Source organism: Rhinolophus ferrumequinum, chromosome 8 (assembly GCF_004115265.2).
Source record: "Rhinolophus ferrumequinum isolate MPI-CBG mRhiFer1 chromosome 8, mRhiFer1_v1.p, whole genome shotgun sequence".
Taxonomy (NCBI): domain Eukaryota; kingdom Metazoa; phylum Chordata; class Mammalia; order Chiroptera; family Rhinolophidae; genus Rhinolophus; species Rhinolophus ferrumequinum.
The window spans coordinates 256,706-271,714 of NC_046291.1; the positions used below are offsets into that span (position 1 = coordinate 256,706).

The window sequence follows — 15,009 nt, forward strand, 5'->3', positions numbered from 1 at the left end:
CCCTCAGGCCTATGCATGTGGCATCAGGTGTCAGAAAGTCCTTTTTCAGTCTGAATAATATTGCACTGTGTGTATGCACCACATGTGTTGGTCCTTTCCTCCCCTCAGGACCCTGTGGGTGCTGCCAGATAAGCAGCAGCAGAAGGGCGGACGCCCTCCAAGGTGGAGGGGAGAGTTTTCTAGGGGAGGGGGGGGGCGGAGGGAGACGAATAGGAGGAAGCGGAGTGGATAGCGCACTGGGAGGGCGGGGAGGATGGAGAGTGGAGCCGGGGAAGATGGGGCGGAGGAAGAGGAAGGCAAAAAGGAGACAAGATAGAGCCCAGCGGGCCCCAACCCCAAAGCGGGGCGCCGGCGTGGCCCCGCCTCCCGGACCCGGTCCCGCCCCGCGGCCTGCCGGGAGACGTAGTCCAGAGCCTCTCAGGAAGCGGGACTCGGAGTCCCAGCGAGCCCCGCGGCGCGCCTGCGGGCCGCGACTCCGCCCCGCCCCTGGCCTGCCGGGACTTGTAGTCCAACGCGGGCGGACGCCCAGGCACTGGACGAGCGGCCGGACTCGGTGTCCCTGAGAGCCCTGCGCTGGGCCACGACGCCGCGCACCGCCCTCTCCGTCGCCGCCGCCGGCCTTTCTCCGGCCGTCGCCGCCGCCGCCGCTGCTGCTGCTTCGCGGGCTGGAGGGTCCGGGTGTCCCCCCGGGCGAGCGGAGGCTGCGGGTGGGAGCCTGCGCGGGCACTGCGGAGCGGGCCGGGGGAGGCCGGGATGGAGTACCCCGGAGGTGGGCGCGCTGCTGGGCGAGCCCGCGCCTGGGGCGGTTGGGGAGGGGGCCGAGCGGTGGGGGTGCCGAGAGGTGGCGAGCGGGGTGAGGGGAAGGTGCGGGGCTGAGGGCAGAGAGGGCCCCGGCGCGGGGTGGGCACCGGGAGCGTTGGCTGGCGCGGGGCAGCGGGTCTGAGCGCCGGTGCCGGGCGGGGGCCAGGTGGGCGGGGCTTCGGGGGGCGCTCAGGGCGGCGGTCCCTTCGGGGGTCGCGGGCCCCGGGCGGGCGGGCGGGCGGGCGGGGAAGGGCTGCCGTGGGGGTTTCCGGGGCCTTCCTGACGCCAGCCCGCCGCCCCCTTCGGAGCCTGTTCCCGATGGTCGGACGAGGGGCCGCCTCGCGCCCCCTGAACCGGCTGAGCGAGCGGCCTGCTGTCCCTCCAGTTGGCTGAAGCGAGCGAGCCGGGTGCCAGGGCCTCGAGGCGGAATCCAGGGGCCTCCGCGGTGGCGGCGGATGTTCTGAGCGCGGCGCGGACATGGCTCACCTCAGGGGGTTCGCCAGCCAGGTGAGGGTTGTTTCGGGGTGACAGCGGGCAGTGTGTCCGCTCGCCGGGCCGCCGGGAGCAGAGCGGTGCCTGCAGGCGCGGGAGGGGTGTGGGTGGGAACCCGTGCCGCACACCTGTGGGCAAGAGGGGGCGCGGTCCCGAGGCGCCCGGCGTGCTGGGGCTCAGGGCCGACGGGGGGGCTGCTGCAGCGTTGTGGGGTGCAGAAGCGCGCAGGCATGTCAGAGCAGCGCAGTGGGAGGCCGTGGAGGCTGTGCAGAGGCCCGGTCGGGACGGCGGCGTGGCTGGGGCGGGACCCCGGGTCTGTCCGCACGTCCGTCTGCTGGGATCGCGCAGGTCGGGCGCACGCGGGCCGGGGCGGGGCCTCCGGGGGACCCCTCGCTGGTGGGCGGTTAGGGGGGCTGGGAGGGTGAGCGGGCCGCTCTCCTGTAGGAGTGGGGGACGCGCGTGAGTGTGTCCATGGAGGGAGGTGCAGTACTTACCTGGTGGTACCGCCCTCCTTCGGTCGGTTGCTCCCTAGAATCCCCGGTATTCAGACACCTTGAGGTGTCTGACTCCACTGGCTGACTCTGGGGGACCCTCTGCAGTGTGCCCCGAGTTTGCTGGCACCTGGAAAGGAGGGTGTGTGTAGGGGGCAGTTGGGAGGCTTGTGGTCTGGACCTCCCCTCTTTTTTGTTAAAGGAAGTGTGATTGGAGCTGATGTGGCTGCCTGGTGGCCAGGTTTTCCTGTGTCCTCGTTGTTAGTTGTTCCCTTGACGCGATTTAGGCCAACTGCTGTAAGGCGAGGGGTGGCCTCTTACAGAGAGGAGTCCCACCGCTGGCTCCCGTGCACACAGTCGGGAGCTCAGCCCGCAGGAGGAGCAGGAAGCTGGGTCGTATGGTGCGCAGGGAGGAGGCGCCCGGAAGCCACACGCAGCTGTTGGGCAGGGCTGTTGGGCAGGGCGTCCTGGACCAGCAGTGGCCACAGATGGGACCGGGGTTTGCTGACGGACACTGAATGATGCTAACAGACTTTGCGTGTATGCTTGACATTTTGTGTCTGGTACACGCCAAGGTGCTGGGAGAAAAGTCCGCCTGGAGCTTGTTTTCTAAGAGCTGTAGGAGTGGCCTCCATGGGTCCCAGAGAGGAATTGGAGCAGGGAGCCGCCTGTACCGCTGTGCTGATGGTGCTTGATGCTTGGCCTGGGTGCCCACTCAGACCCGGGGAGGGGGCGTGGGTGCTGAGGAGCTGGGAAAGGGACCCCAAAGGAAGGACGCTCCCTTGTCCTTTCAGGGGCGGACAGACTCAGCCTTTGTCGCAGCAGGAGGCCTGATAGGACTGCATTTTCTCTCCAGACGGCTGTCACTGTGGCCTCGTGGGTGGTCCCTGTGTGGAGCAGCGGGCGAGCTCCCCCACAGCCTGTGCTCCTGCTCTGATGTCACCCCCGCCTACGGGCCGAATGGCTGGGGGTGTGAAAGCACCATGTGCTTACCAGCTGTCACCTGTCGTGTGCTGGTTGGGGACAGCTTGGCTCTTGTTTTGTGGGGTGAAACTAATGGCAGACATTCTGCCAGGTGGTAGCCCCAAATCTGGCAGTGCCAGGGCTGACTTGAGAACAAGGGCCTTGACCACCAGAGCCAGTTGAGCCACTTGAGTGTTGTCCAGACCACGTGCCTGGTCTAGAAGGGCTCCCGGGCCCCCAGACCTGAGAGCTGCGTGTCGTTCCTTCAGCCGGTGATACGCCTGTAGGGTCAGTGTTAGCCAGAAGTGTTCCTGTCACACCCTGTCTACTCACTTGACTGATCCGCAGCGGTGCTGAGACCTGAGGCTCGGGGCCCTGTCTTCTGTGGAGCCTGGACTCTGGCTTAGGGGGTGCACTGTGTTCTGCTCAAGGCAGTGGAGGTCTGAGCGGGCCGGCTGGGGTTCCTTTGGCGGCTGTGGGGGGCCAGATCGGCTCTGGCCAAGGCCGGGCGGGGCCGGCGAGGTCCCCACGTGGAAGCCAGTGGAGCAGGTTTTCTCTCTGGCAGGAAAGCCTTTTTGTGCTGCTCGCTCAGTGGTCAGCGGTATGGTAGGTCACACCTGAAGACCTGAGCAGCTGTGATTTGAAGCCTGCTTTCCCTTGACCTTGGTTTTGGGGTCTTCCTGGCAGTAGGCTGGCTGCAAGCTTCGCGGTTGTTTCTCTTCCACGTGTACTGGGCTGCCGGTTCCAGTGGGGCTGGCCACATCCCTTAACAGGCTGAGCCGCGGTGCAAGGGGACACCTCACCACCGGCTTGGGGCATCTGCCTCTGGCTGCTGCCTTGCCCAGCTGCCTTGTTGGGGAGGATTCTGTGTTGAGACATTGCTGCTGTCCCCCGGCCCCCGCCCGCTCCCCTCCAAAGCGCCTGTCCTCGTGCAGCCTTCACTCTTCTGGCTTACGTGGCGTGGTGTGTTCACAGGTGTGGGCCTGCGTATGTCCCCTTCTTTTTGGTTACTAACCCCGGGAAGACAGGTAACTGCATTCTCTGGTTGACATGTAGCCTCCGTCTGCAGCCAGGCAGGTGAGCTCCGGCCCTGGGGAACCCCGAGACTGGGGAGACACTGCCTCCCTGGGACGGCACTCAGCTCCGGGCACAGCACAGCCGGCGGAGCGTGATTTTGCCTTCACATTGGCTTTGTGGGGGTGTGTGGGAGAGTAGGGGGGGTGTCTTCAGAGGGAGGTGTGCCTGATGGATTTGATGCCTGTGGGGCTTGGAAAACCCTTTCTGCCTCTGTGGACAAGATGCCAGGCCTCCACCCCCAGCCCTTCTGGGGCCTGCCCAAGGCACCCGGTTCCCCCTCGTCACTGGCCTGTGAGGACTGCCCCTGGCTTTCTGAAAGTGCAGTGTTCCCAGGAGCCCTGGGGGGTCACCGAGGGTTCGGGTCAAGTCTATGGTTCTCGGCCTGGCCACTGTTTGCACCTGCGGCTCCGTGCCTGTCGGGCCTTGCTGGTGTTGCAGTCTGAGGACCTTGTGGGCCGTCTGCTGTGCTGTTTGAGGGTCCGGGCTCAAGCATCCAGACACGCAGGGCTTTGCAGCTGGGTGCTGGTGCTGGTGTGGGGTGGGGCATCCTGAGGGCGGGGTCTGGGTGGCGGAGGGAAGCCTTCTCTAAGGTGTGGCTGCCAGGCGTGCAGGGAGAGACCAGCTCATGCACGCTGGGTGTGTGTTCTTAACAGACTGGTTCTTGGAGCAGTTAGGTTCACAGGAAAATGAGCGAGTCCCCTCGGTGTTCGCCTGTTATCGACGTCTGGGGTAGGGTTATATGTTGGTTACAACTGACGAGTCAACGCCAGCACATCGTTACGCTCACGGGTTTCACCACGTTCGCTCTTGGGGGGCTGTACATGCTGCACCTGACAGCATGACACGGGGAGTCTGGGTCCCCGAGCTCCACCTCCTCGTCCCTTTTAACCCTCACTGAGCCTTGCTTGGTCTGCGCCACCCGAGGGTGGCCAGCAGGGACCCCCGTGGCCCGGGCCCCTGAGCTGGAGCCAGGCGTCTGTGCTCTCAGGGTCTTTCCCTGGTGTGGAGGGGAAATTGACGTTTTCTGAACAAAACGGATAAAAGAAGGAGCGCACAGAGCAGAGAACGTAGGGGCGCTGGCTGCCTGGCGCGCGGCCCCGCCCCTGACAGGGCCGCCCTCCGCAGCACCCGCGCGTGGACCCGGAGGCGCTCTTCACCAGGCTGGACCGCATCGGCAAGGGCTCCTTCGGGGAGGTGTTCAAGGGCATCGACAACCGCTCCAAGGAGGTGGTGGCCATCAAGGTCATCGACCTGGAGGAGGCGGAGGACGAGATCGAGGACATCCAGCAGGAAATCACGGTGCTCAGTCAGTGCGACAGCCCTTACATCACCCGCTACTTCGGCTCCTACCTGAAGGTGCCTGCAGGCGGGGCTCCGCCCACAGCGAGCCATGGGCCCCGGGTTCTGCGGGCGGGCAGGCCTGGCTGAGGGCGAGGGGCCCCCCGAGGCCAGGCGGGTGTGTGGGGGGACCTGGTCTCATCCTCGGGAGAGCCCTGGCGGTGGCCAGCACGAGCAGGGTGTGCAGGCGCAGTGGCTCTGGGTTGGCTGTGTGAGCCCGCGCCTCACCCGGCTGCGCCATGTCCCGGGGCTGGGGCGACCCCCACGGGCGGCGTCTAGGAGGCCCTGCTGGTAGCACTGGGAGCGAGCCCTGCAGCTGGAGCCCGGAGCCCGGAGCGCAGCGCCAGCTGGGGGCTGCGTAGGGCCCCCTGGCATGAGGTGTCGAGGGCTGGCAGTCGTTCTCCCAGCTTGGTGTTTGAGGGGTTGGCACAGTGGACTTGTTGCTGGTTTGAGCACTTGGCCCGTCTGCAAAGCTGCCGCAGTGGGTGTGATGGGAAGGGAGGTGGGAGGCTGCTGGAGCCCGTTGTGGGAGGGCCCTCGAGGGGCCCCAAGGTGTGTGTCCTGGGGCCTGGGGGCGTCTTGTTCGCTGCCATATATCTGCTGACAGGCACTTCTCTGGTCCCAGAGCACGAAGCTGTGGATTATCATGGAGTACCTGGGCGGAGGCTCCGCGCTGGACCTGGTGAGGGGGAGGCCGAAACGGTGGGCGGCTTGCCAGGGCAGCACCACACAGGAAGGTCGCTGTGGGCTTGTCCCACCAGCGTCCCTGGACCCACCGCCCACGGCCCCTGGGCTCCCAGGGCCCCCTCTCCTTTGCTGCCCTGGTGTGTTAGGTGTTAGGAGCTGTTTGCAGCCCCCTGGTTGGTGCTGAGGGGCCTTGGGCCTCTCTGCTGGCTGTGGGGGACAGGTGGGTTAGTGCCCCCAGATAGACAGGCTCAGGAGTGTGGCAGGGGCACATTCTCATCTGTTAGCGTTATAGCGAAGGTGACGGTAGCACGTGTTCTCTAAAAACAGGCTCCCCACAGCCACCTGCCCCGCATCTGAAACTTCGTTTTATTTCAGAGTAGTTGATGGCATAGGAAGCCCCGCCATCGCAGGGTCACCCGTCCTCTGGTGGAGGGGGTCGAGCTCAGGTCTGGGCGATGGGTCTGGGCAGTTAGCTGCTGTCCCATCTGCCTGCAGCTGAAACCGGGCCCCCTGGAGGAGACCTACATCGCCACCATCCTGAGGGAGATCCTAAAGGGCCTGGACTACCTGCACTCGGAAAGGAAGATCCACCGAGACATCAAAGGTCCCTGGGGCGCGGCTCCTGCACGGGCAAGGTGGCAGGTCGCTGTGCGGGGCGCGCTGGTGGCGCCGGGGGTCTGGGTGTGGGGCCCTGTAGCTCAGTGCTCCCGGCCTCCACTCCCTGCGGCCGCTGGAACCTGAGTGGCACCACCTGGCTCCATTGCCAGAAGACATTGCCAGTAATGGGTTGAACTTCCTTAGTTCCCTGTATGTCTCCGTACGTCACATACCAGCTGCGCTTCTAGTGTAAGAAGGGACCCTGTTTAAACCGAAAGTGTGCATTCTTAGGTCGGGTGTGGGTTTGAGCCCTCTTGTGGGCCAGCCCTGCCGAGTGTCCCTGGGGAAGGACGTGGCTGAGGGGACTAACTGGAGAAGAGTGGTGGAGTGGGAAGGGCAGTGTGCCAGAAAAGGGCAGCTGCTCTGTTCTTGGGATCTGTCATAAGAGGCCAGCACGTGGGAGGGGAGGGGCCCTCACTCTGTGAGAACTTGCCGGCAGTGGCCTGTGGCCCTGGGCCCATCTGCCTCCCGGGTGGAGACAGGCCGAGGTCCCGGGGACAGCCCTGAGGCCAGGTGGACAGGGGTAGGGGCTTCATGGTTCCGAGTGTGTGAGGCCTGCTGTCCTGTGTTGAGCAGCTGCCAACGTGCTGCTCTCGGAGCAGGGTGACGTGAAGCTGGCAGACTTCGGGGTGGCGGGGCAGCTCACGGACACACAGATCAAGAGGAACACGTTTGTGGGCACCCCCTTCTGGATGGCACCTGAGGTCATCAAGCAGTCGGCCTACGACTTCAAGGTGGGCATGACAGGTGTGAGGGCAGCTGTGGTGGCTCAGGCCGCAGTGGCCAATGTCCTGTGTGGCTCTGTTAGGCCGACATCTGGTCGCTGGGGATCACAGCCATCGAGCTGGCCAAGGGCGAGCCTCCAAACTCCGACCTGCACCCCATGCGTGTCCTGTTCCTGATCCCTAAGAACAGTCCCCCCACGCTGGAGGGCCACCACAGCAAGCCCTTCAAAGAGTTTGTGGAGGCCTGCCTCAACAAGGACCCCCGATTCGTAAGCCTGCAGTCTCCTGGCTCAGGGGGGCAGGGGGGAGGGGCGCAGGGGGGGTGTGGTGTGGCCCTTCCGTGCCAGCTCCTGCCTCACCCCGACCCGCCCCCCATCCAGAGCAGCTTGTGGAGGGTGCTCACCTGGGGGGACGGCATGCAGTTCCCCCCCCCCCCAGCTTCCCAGTTGCCCCCTGCCACCCTGGGACCCTTCACTGAGCCCTCCCTGAGCGAGAAGGCACGGCCACGCCACACCCCAGCCGGGTCCAAGCTCCTCCCGGAGTTCGGAGGGCAGAGCCCCACCGTGCCCTGGCCTGCTGACCCATGTCCGACCCCCGCAGCGGCCCACCGCCAAAGAGCTCCTGAAGCACAAGTTCATCACGCGCCACACCAAGAAGACCTCCTTCCTCACCGAGCTCATTGACCGCTACAAGCGCTGGAAGTCGGAGGGGCACGGCGAGGAGTCCAGCTCCGAGGACTCTGACATGTAGGGGCCTAGCTTGTCCCGCGGGGGCCCTGCTCAGGGCAGGGCTGTGGGGGCCAGTTGACAGGGACCTGGGTCATCACCTGGCCCCTGCGGCCTGGGCAGGACCCTACCTGGCACTTAGGGCTGTGAGGCGGCCTCGGCAGCGGGGAGGCTGAAAGGCATGTGCTTGGAACACCCCTGAATCCCAGCACCCAGGGCCCTTGTGACTTCACCCTCCTCTGCAGTGACGGCGATGCTGAGGACGGAGAGCAGGGCCCCGTCTGGACGTTCCCCCCCACCATCCGGCCGAGCCCGCACAGCAAGCTGCACAAGGGCACGGCCCTGCATGGCCCCCAGAAGGTCTGGCCCACCATGCCGGGCCCCTCACACATGCTGGGAGGGTGGGGCCTGTCAGTTGACCAGGAGGCGGCTGTGGGGTGGCGCCCCTCCCGGGCTGATGCTCCCACAGGTTGTGCCTTCCAAGGAGGCCAGAAACGGGGTGGGGGCAGGGCACGCCTGTCCTGACCACTCCTCCCCCGCTCACCCACATGGTCTTGCTCTTGCAGTCTGCGGAGCCTGTCAAGAGGCAGCCGCGGTCCCAGTGCCTGTCCACGCTGGTCCGGCCTGTCTTCGGAGAGGTGAGGGCTGGGCTGGGGGTCCTGGGAGTCAGTGGGCCGGAGCACCGTGACGAGGGGGCCGGCCAGCCCCACCTGGTACATGGGGTTTCCAGGTCTGGTGGAAACCGCTGTGGTGTGACCTGGCGACCGGGCTTCCTGAGCAGGGGCCTAGAAATGGCTAGGACAAACTGCCCTAACGGGACCCTTGCCAGTTCTGTGGCCTGCTCATGTCCTCTGGGATCCCAGGGTGGCTCTGAACTACACATGTATAGGTACCCAGAAGAGCCGGCACGTCTAGTTCTTGGTGCAGGGCGCCAGGCCCAGGGCAGCGGGGCTCAAGGGTGACTGACTCACGGTGGTCATGTGACCCGGTGTTTGTCACGTTGGTAGCGTCCCCAGGAGTATGATGTGGTCAGGAGCTCCCACACCCTGGACTCAGGGCCAGCAGTAGGTCCTGTGACCAGCTCCCACCCAGGAGTGACAATAGCATGTGGGGTCCAGGGTGTGAGAGCGTGGAGGCACCTCCTGAGGAAGGTGGGGGCCTCTGGGCCCAGCAGGCGTGCTCCCGCCCCCAGGAGCCTGGGGTTCCAGGGCGAGGAGGTGGGGTAGAGTTGGTGGGGCAGAGGGACTGTCACAGTGGCCTTGCAGGCATGTGGGAACTTGTGGGGCTTGGCTTGGACAGTTGGATTGGGGGCTGGTCCTCACACTGGGCCCCACGTGGGGTGGGGCCTGGGGAGGTGGCAGGCGTTGGAGAAGAGGGCCTGGCTGGCATCTCCCAGGGCTGCTTTGTGCATGTGTAGTGGACCATCTTTGAGGTTGGGACACTGTAGGCTGCCTGCCTTCGCACTGTAGAGAGCTCGGTAGGGAAGCGGAGTGCCACCCAGGCCACCAGGGGCACAGCCTGGAGCTCCGGGTTCTGTGGGCTGGGCCTGAGCTCAGGCTGTTGGGCAGGCTGTCCTGGGAGATGTGCGCCTTTCCCTGTGTCTGTGGGCATGAGGAGTGTGGCAGGGGGGAGGACCATGCTGGCCAGTGTCCAACCCCGCCCCCGGGTCAGCTGGGGAGCGCGGCTTCTTCCCGCCGGTTCCCACAGCTTGGAGCAGCAGGGCTGAAGGGACTGCTGGCACCCTGTGGCCTCAAGGGTCAGAGCTGGCAGTGTGGCTGCGCAGTGCACTCTGGGAGTTTTTGGGGTTTGTTTTCTCAAGCGCACTGGACCAGAGCTGAGCGCTTCTGTGACCCCCAGTTGGGAGGAAGCCCTGTGGTTAGCTGGGCCCTTCTTGAGAACCACGATCTGAGATTCCCCAAGAGGCAGCACCTGCCTTCAGGTGGCTGGGCTTCCATTCAGAGCCCTGAGGTGCTTGGCGCCACCCAGCTGTCCTTAGCATGGCGGTGGAAGGAGCGCAGAGGGCTCTGGTGGGGGTGGAGGCGTGCTGCCTGGGACCCCCAAGTGCAGGGTGAGGGGCGGCGTGAGCCTCTGACCAGGAGAGGATGGAATCGCCCTCTGCTCAGTGGTCTCTGTCGGGTGCCTCCACCCACGGCCTTACTTGGTCCCCACCCCTCCCTCCTGCCACACCTGCTCGGTGTCCCTCCACAGCTCAAGGAGAAACACAGGCAGAGCGGCGGAGGAGTGGGGGCGCTGGAGGAGCTGGAGAACGCCTTCAGCCTGGCTGAGGAGTCCTGCCCCGGCATCTCGGACAAGCTGATGGCTCGCCTGGTGGAGCGCGTGCAGAGGTGAGGGGGCGACCTGCTTCTGAGGGCTGGGGAGGGGCGGCGGGCCCCCCCTGCCCACAGTGGGCCCGTGCCACCTGGTGGCTTCCCACAGGGCCTGCACTGGGGCAGGAGCGTGACAGGGCCTCTCTCCTCTAGGTTTTCCCACAACAGAAACCACCTGACATCCACCCGCTGAGGCCGCTGTTTTGGAGGCGGACAGGAGGGTCTTGTTTGGAGCTCTGTGAGGATCTGGCTGACGTGTCACCGCCGTGTGGGCCTCACTGTGGGCTCATAGCCCCCCACCCTGGTCAGAGGGCTGTCCCCCTTCCCCTCCGCCGCAAAGATCCATGGGGAGCCAAGCAGCCCCATGGAGACGGCAGGCTCAGTCTTGTCCAGACGCCCTTGGTGGGGCGGCCGCTCAGACTGATGCATGGAGACAGGCACATGAGCGTTTGTCCCCACTCGGCCCCGGTGGCCATACATTTGCCTTGTGGTGTCACATCAGGTGCCGTGTCTTCTCTAAGCACGTGTGTCGGCCAGAATATTTTGTTTGTTAAGAAAACTGAACTTCCTTCCCTGTATATCCTGAGGTTACAGTGTTAGTTTTCGTAGAACATCGAGAGGCTCCTGCCACTTTCAATAAAGACCTGAATTGGAAACATGCTGGTGGTGGGTAGGGACCTGCACCTGGCGGGGCCCCGACTGCCCGGTCTCCCCCTTGGAGCACCCAGTTTCTGGCTTCCAAGTCCTCGTCACAGCACATGGGGACCTTGGGGTGACCCCACACTGAACAGGGTGGCATGCAGGCGCAGGGAGATGCCCTTTATTTTTAGCCACACGCACGTCTGCATGAACAGCACACACGTGGGCTTGCACTTGTTACAAAACATGGGTGCTAAGAATTGGGCCCTTGTGCTCCCAGGGCCACGTGGGCACTTTGGTTTCCACTTCCCCAGAGGTATGTGGGGTGGGCACCAGACTGGCTTCTGCTGGTCTTCTGCTGTGCTCTGCCCCTGGTTGACCCAGACTGAAGGACAGGCCACCTGGGCCTGAGCACAGCACGTGTCAAGTGGTGCGGGGCCACCTGGTTCCTGTTCAAAGCCAGTCCCCAGCGGGGCCCTGCTCTGGAAGAGGAGAGGGCAGGGGACTGCCACCTTTGGTCACCACACAGGAGCTGGGCCTGTGTTTCCACTTGCGGGTGTGTTCTGCACAGGGACTGCACTGGGTCTCAAGGGGGACGATGCCCCCCCCAGCTGTCACTGTGAGGCCCACCCACACAGTTGGTCTGTTGTTGGGAAGACTCTGGACAAGCAGTAGTGGGGCACGTGCTGACCCTTCTGCTCCCTCAGCGCTCTCGTTGGGCAGGATGGGCTTCATGCCTCCTCCTCGGGGGGCCCAGCCCTCCCAGGCGAGCTGCTGGCTCTCTCAATCACCTCCATCCACCTGCAGAACAGGGTGGCCTGTCAGTACCCCAGGATGCCCCCCAGGGCTTGCGCTCAGATACCTTCCTGGGAATGGTATCATTGGGCCAGCTAGAACCCCGGCCACAGCGCCCAGCCCTCCCTCTGCAGCCCCTGCACGCACCTCCCACACGTGTACTTGCTCTCGGCCCGGAAGAAGTAGACGTGGGACCTGAACTGGAGCTTGAAGACGTGCTCCTTGTGGATGCCGTCGGCCTCCCCAGGGACACTCACGCTGTAGCCCAGCAGCGGGAGGCTGGCCAGGGGGTAGTCATCCTGAGGGCGGTAAAGGACGGCATGGGCACGGCTCCACGGCGCTCCCCAGCCCCCACACCACACCGGCCACCAACGGGACGCTGGGGTCCCCAAGCTCCGTGAAGCTACTATACCTGGTGAGTTTTGTAGAAGAACAAACAGAAATTGGTGAAGACCACCCAGAGCTTCTGCCAGCCATTACTGTTTTTGAATTTTCTTAACAGATACCCTGAAAGCTGGTTCTGACAGAAAAGGAAAATCATAAGTCACGGCACCCGAGACCCCAGTCCCCAGAGCGCTCACCCTCCTGACCCGGTCGTCCCCTGGCCTCCCCAAGCATGCGTGCTGCCTCGGTTTTACCTGTGTGGCCGTGATCAGCACCTTCCTGCAGCAAAACTGCTCCTCAGTAGTTAAGCTAACAAGTCTCTCTCCCCCTACATCACAAATCCCCCGTGTGAGGAGGCCGTAACAGATCACATAGGCCAAGTCTAGAAGGTTCTTTCACGTGGTGGCGGGAGGCATGGAACTCCAGGCCTGAACAGGGTGCCCAAGTGTGCCGTCCACACCGCCAGGGGAGGCCTGAGCTGCCCTCTCAGTGCTGAGCTGAGCTGAGCTGAGGTCCTGGCCGAGGGGAGGCCTGCTCTCTGCAGTGTCCCTCTCCTGCCAGCCCTCCCGCCCTCTGGCCGGTGCCACCGCTTCTCTCCTTGTACCCTCACCCGAGCACATTAGTGTACAACAGGGCCCTCTCCATGACCCAGGCCTGCACCCACTGACAGATGGCTGAGGAGGTGTCCAGGGCCATTGCCCCAGGCTCGCAGGGGACATACTCCCCCCTTACATACACCCTATGTGCCGAGCCCACCGTCCTGGCCCCCAGGTTCAACAAGCTCAAAACCACACTGAATGGGAGGTGACCTGAGCAGTGAGTGGCTGGAGTCTAAAGTGACGCTTCAAGTGATGGAGGCAGAGGGGAGGCGACAACCACCCGTGACAGGGACAGGCCCATCTGAGAGCTCTGGGGTCACCACCCTCCTGGTACTTGCCAGCACACACCCACAGTGCTGGCAAAGCCTGAGCTGCTCTGTCCGAGGGGCTTTTCCAAAGCGATTCCTGACCAAGGTGGAGAGCAGGCTGCAGCTCAGCCCTGCCACCTGGGATCCCCCCCAGCAGCCAGCGCGAGCAGAGAGGGTGCTGCACCTTGACGGCGGCGCTGTGGTCAGCTCTGGACACACTGGTGTTGCGGTACCAGCACACGTGCACCGTGGTGTTGGCCCGGTGCTGGCCCTGCACCTCCAAGGAGCTGTGGGCGCCACGAGCATCTTCTTCCGACTCTTGCTCCACAGAGACCTCGTCGGAGGATCCTGGGGGAGAAGCCAGCCCTGGCTCAGTGGACCCGGACCACCCTGGGCAAGCACATCAGGGGAGCCGCCGTGCCCCGTCAAGGGCGGACAAAGGAAAACCACACAGTGCTTCTGCCAGAAGAGCTCACGGCACCTTCCCCCCCCTCGCCCCGGGCGTGGCCTGGAACGTTCCTTATGAAAGGAGCGTGTGCTTAGCAGGCAGACCGTGACCAAGGAAACCAGGCTATAGAAAAGCTTCCTTAGGCGCAGTGGGGGGCTCCCGGGGTCTGGGCCAGGACTCACTGCGGGGAGGAGCGCACACCGTGCAGCCGGGCAGTGCCAGGGTCATGTCACCGCTGCCCTTGGCCGCTGCGATCGCGGTGTTCAGGTCGTGCATCCACTTCTCCTTCTCTAGCCGCGTGCTGCGGGGGGAGGGCCGAGGCTCAGAGCCGGCTGGCAGGGCACCTTGTTGCGCCAACCTCTCGGGGACAGAGGTCAGAGTCCCCGTGTCACCCCTGCACCCAGTCTTGTGGGTCCAGAGGGCTGTGGGAAATTCTGCTGGTGGCCAAGCCTGCATCCCCCTCGGAGCTGCCGGGGGGTGTGGAATGGGATGCTTTACAGGGCAGTTTGTTCCAGAAATAAGGCTAAGTTTGGTGCTCAGGTACAGCATTGGTTCCTGTTCATTACTGAGCTGCCAAGGTCCCTGGCAGTTACATGTCCGGTGCTCTCTGAGGGCGGCCAGGACATAGCAGGCTGGAAGCCGAGAGTCGGGTGCCCGCCAGGAGAAGGAGAAATGCACTGGGGACACCCGACTCTCGCAGCAGAGGGACTGAGCACAGCACGATGACCAAGGTGGGGCCCTCCCTGTCGCTTTTGAGCTCAGGTCGCCTTCCCGTTGATCTGATGTGGGGAGGTGAGAAAGGGGCCACTTGCTCCTGAGCTGCGGCCCAATCAGGATGCAGGTAGGGCTGCCCTGCCAGGCTCTTCCCACTAGCCTGCTGGCACTGCCCCTTGACTTGAATGTGCCAAAGGGCTCATGCCCCTGGAGACCGACCATCCTCACAGGCCCCTCGCAGTTCAAGTGCTATGAACCCGAGATGCAGGGAGCACCTTGGCAGCACCACAGCCAGTGTCTGCGGGGACGTTCTCAAGTCAGGCTTCCCCCAAGCTCCCTACCAGGGGAGAAGCATCGCTTAAGGGGCATACGTCACTCCTACACCTGTGGGAGTGACACTCCCACAACTCGGAGGGGACTCTGGGTCATGACAGGGAGGCCCCCACTCCTGGGACCCCAGGGCCCACTGGAATGCAAATGTGGAAGGCCCTTACCTGGCTGCCACCACAATTGTTTTCTGAGCTGCACAAATGGTGAAACAGTGTGGAACAGACCATTCATTCTCGCTTTCTTCTACCTGTGGGTGGGAAAAGAGGTAGAAGTCTGGACCAGGAGAAAGGCTGGCTGAAGCCAAGCTTGAAGCACACCATAGGTGACGTGGAAGCTCTGTGCTGTCCAAGTCTACGCTGAATACAAGGTGCTACGGTAGCACGAGGGGTCCCCATGCCATGGCACCTGCCACCCGTGTGGGTGAGCTGTGGGCCACAGAGCACCCAACTACTCACCGGTGGGTCCAGCACTATCAGCTGAAAATCAAGCACAGGAAAAAATGTTGAGCG

At 64.1% G+C, this 15,009-nt stretch overlaps 2 protein-coding genes across 3 annotated transcripts in view; one reads left to right on the plus strand and one right to left on the minus strand.

Moving 5' to 3' along the window:
• Positions 1-543: 543 nt before the first annotated feature.
• Positions 544-10,941, plus strand: STK25 (serine/threonine kinase 25). 2 transcript variants are annotated; one of them, XM_033113001.1, is made up of 12 exons: positions 544-769; positions 1,187-1,308; positions 4,950-5,180; positions 5,788-5,844; positions 6,345-6,453; positions 7,083-7,240; positions 7,315-7,500; positions 7,832-7,977; positions 8,202-8,316; positions 8,523-8,594; positions 10,165-10,301; positions 10,437-10,941. In XM_033113001.1, exons 2-12 carry the CDS (start codon positions 1,279-1,281, stop codon positions 10,474-10,476), a joined length of 1,281 nt encoding a protein of 426 aa, XP_032968892.1. In that variant the 5' UTR covers positions 544-769; positions 1,187-1,278; the 3' UTR covers positions 10,477-10,941. The 2 variants fall into 2 exon arrangements, with proteins under 2 accessions (XP_032968892.1, XP_032968893.1); XM_033113002.1 differs by having other exon boundaries at positions 544-707.
• Positions 10,942-11,069: 128 nt separating this feature from the next.
• Positions 11,070-15,009, minus strand: part of FARP2 (FERM, ARH/RhoGEF and pleckstrin domain protein 2) — a 100,989-nt gene continuing 97,049 nt past the window's right edge. Inside the window, exons 22-27 of the mRNA XM_033113003.1 lie at positions 14,665-14,747; positions 13,639-13,757; positions 13,193-13,356; positions 12,130-12,237; positions 11,865-12,016; positions 11,070-11,723 (exon numbers count right to left, since the gene is read on the minus strand). Coding sequence (XP_032968894.1) covers positions 11,654-11,723; positions 11,865-12,016; positions 12,130-12,237; positions 13,193-13,356; positions 13,639-13,757; positions 14,665-14,747 — 696 coding nt within the window. The 3' untranslated portion in view covers positions 11,070-11,653. The remainder of the gene's footprint in view (positions 11,724-11,864; positions 12,017-12,129; positions 12,238-13,192; positions 13,357-13,638; positions 13,758-14,664; positions 14,748-15,009) is intronic.

Bases quoted from the DNA above. Each gene is read 5' to 3' on its own strand.
- STK25 (XM_033113001.1), top strand. From the start codon at position 1,279: ATGGCTCACCTCAGGGGGTTCGCCAGCCAG. The intron at 1,309-4,949 runs GTGAGGGTTGTT...CGCCCTCCGCAG, and splicing joins TCAGGGGGTTCGCCAGCCAG to CACCCGCGCGTGGACCCGGA. The intron at 5,845-6,344 runs GTGAGGGGGAGG...ATCTGCCTGCAG, and splicing joins GAGGCTCCGCGCTGGACCTG to CTGAAACCGGGCCCCCTGGA.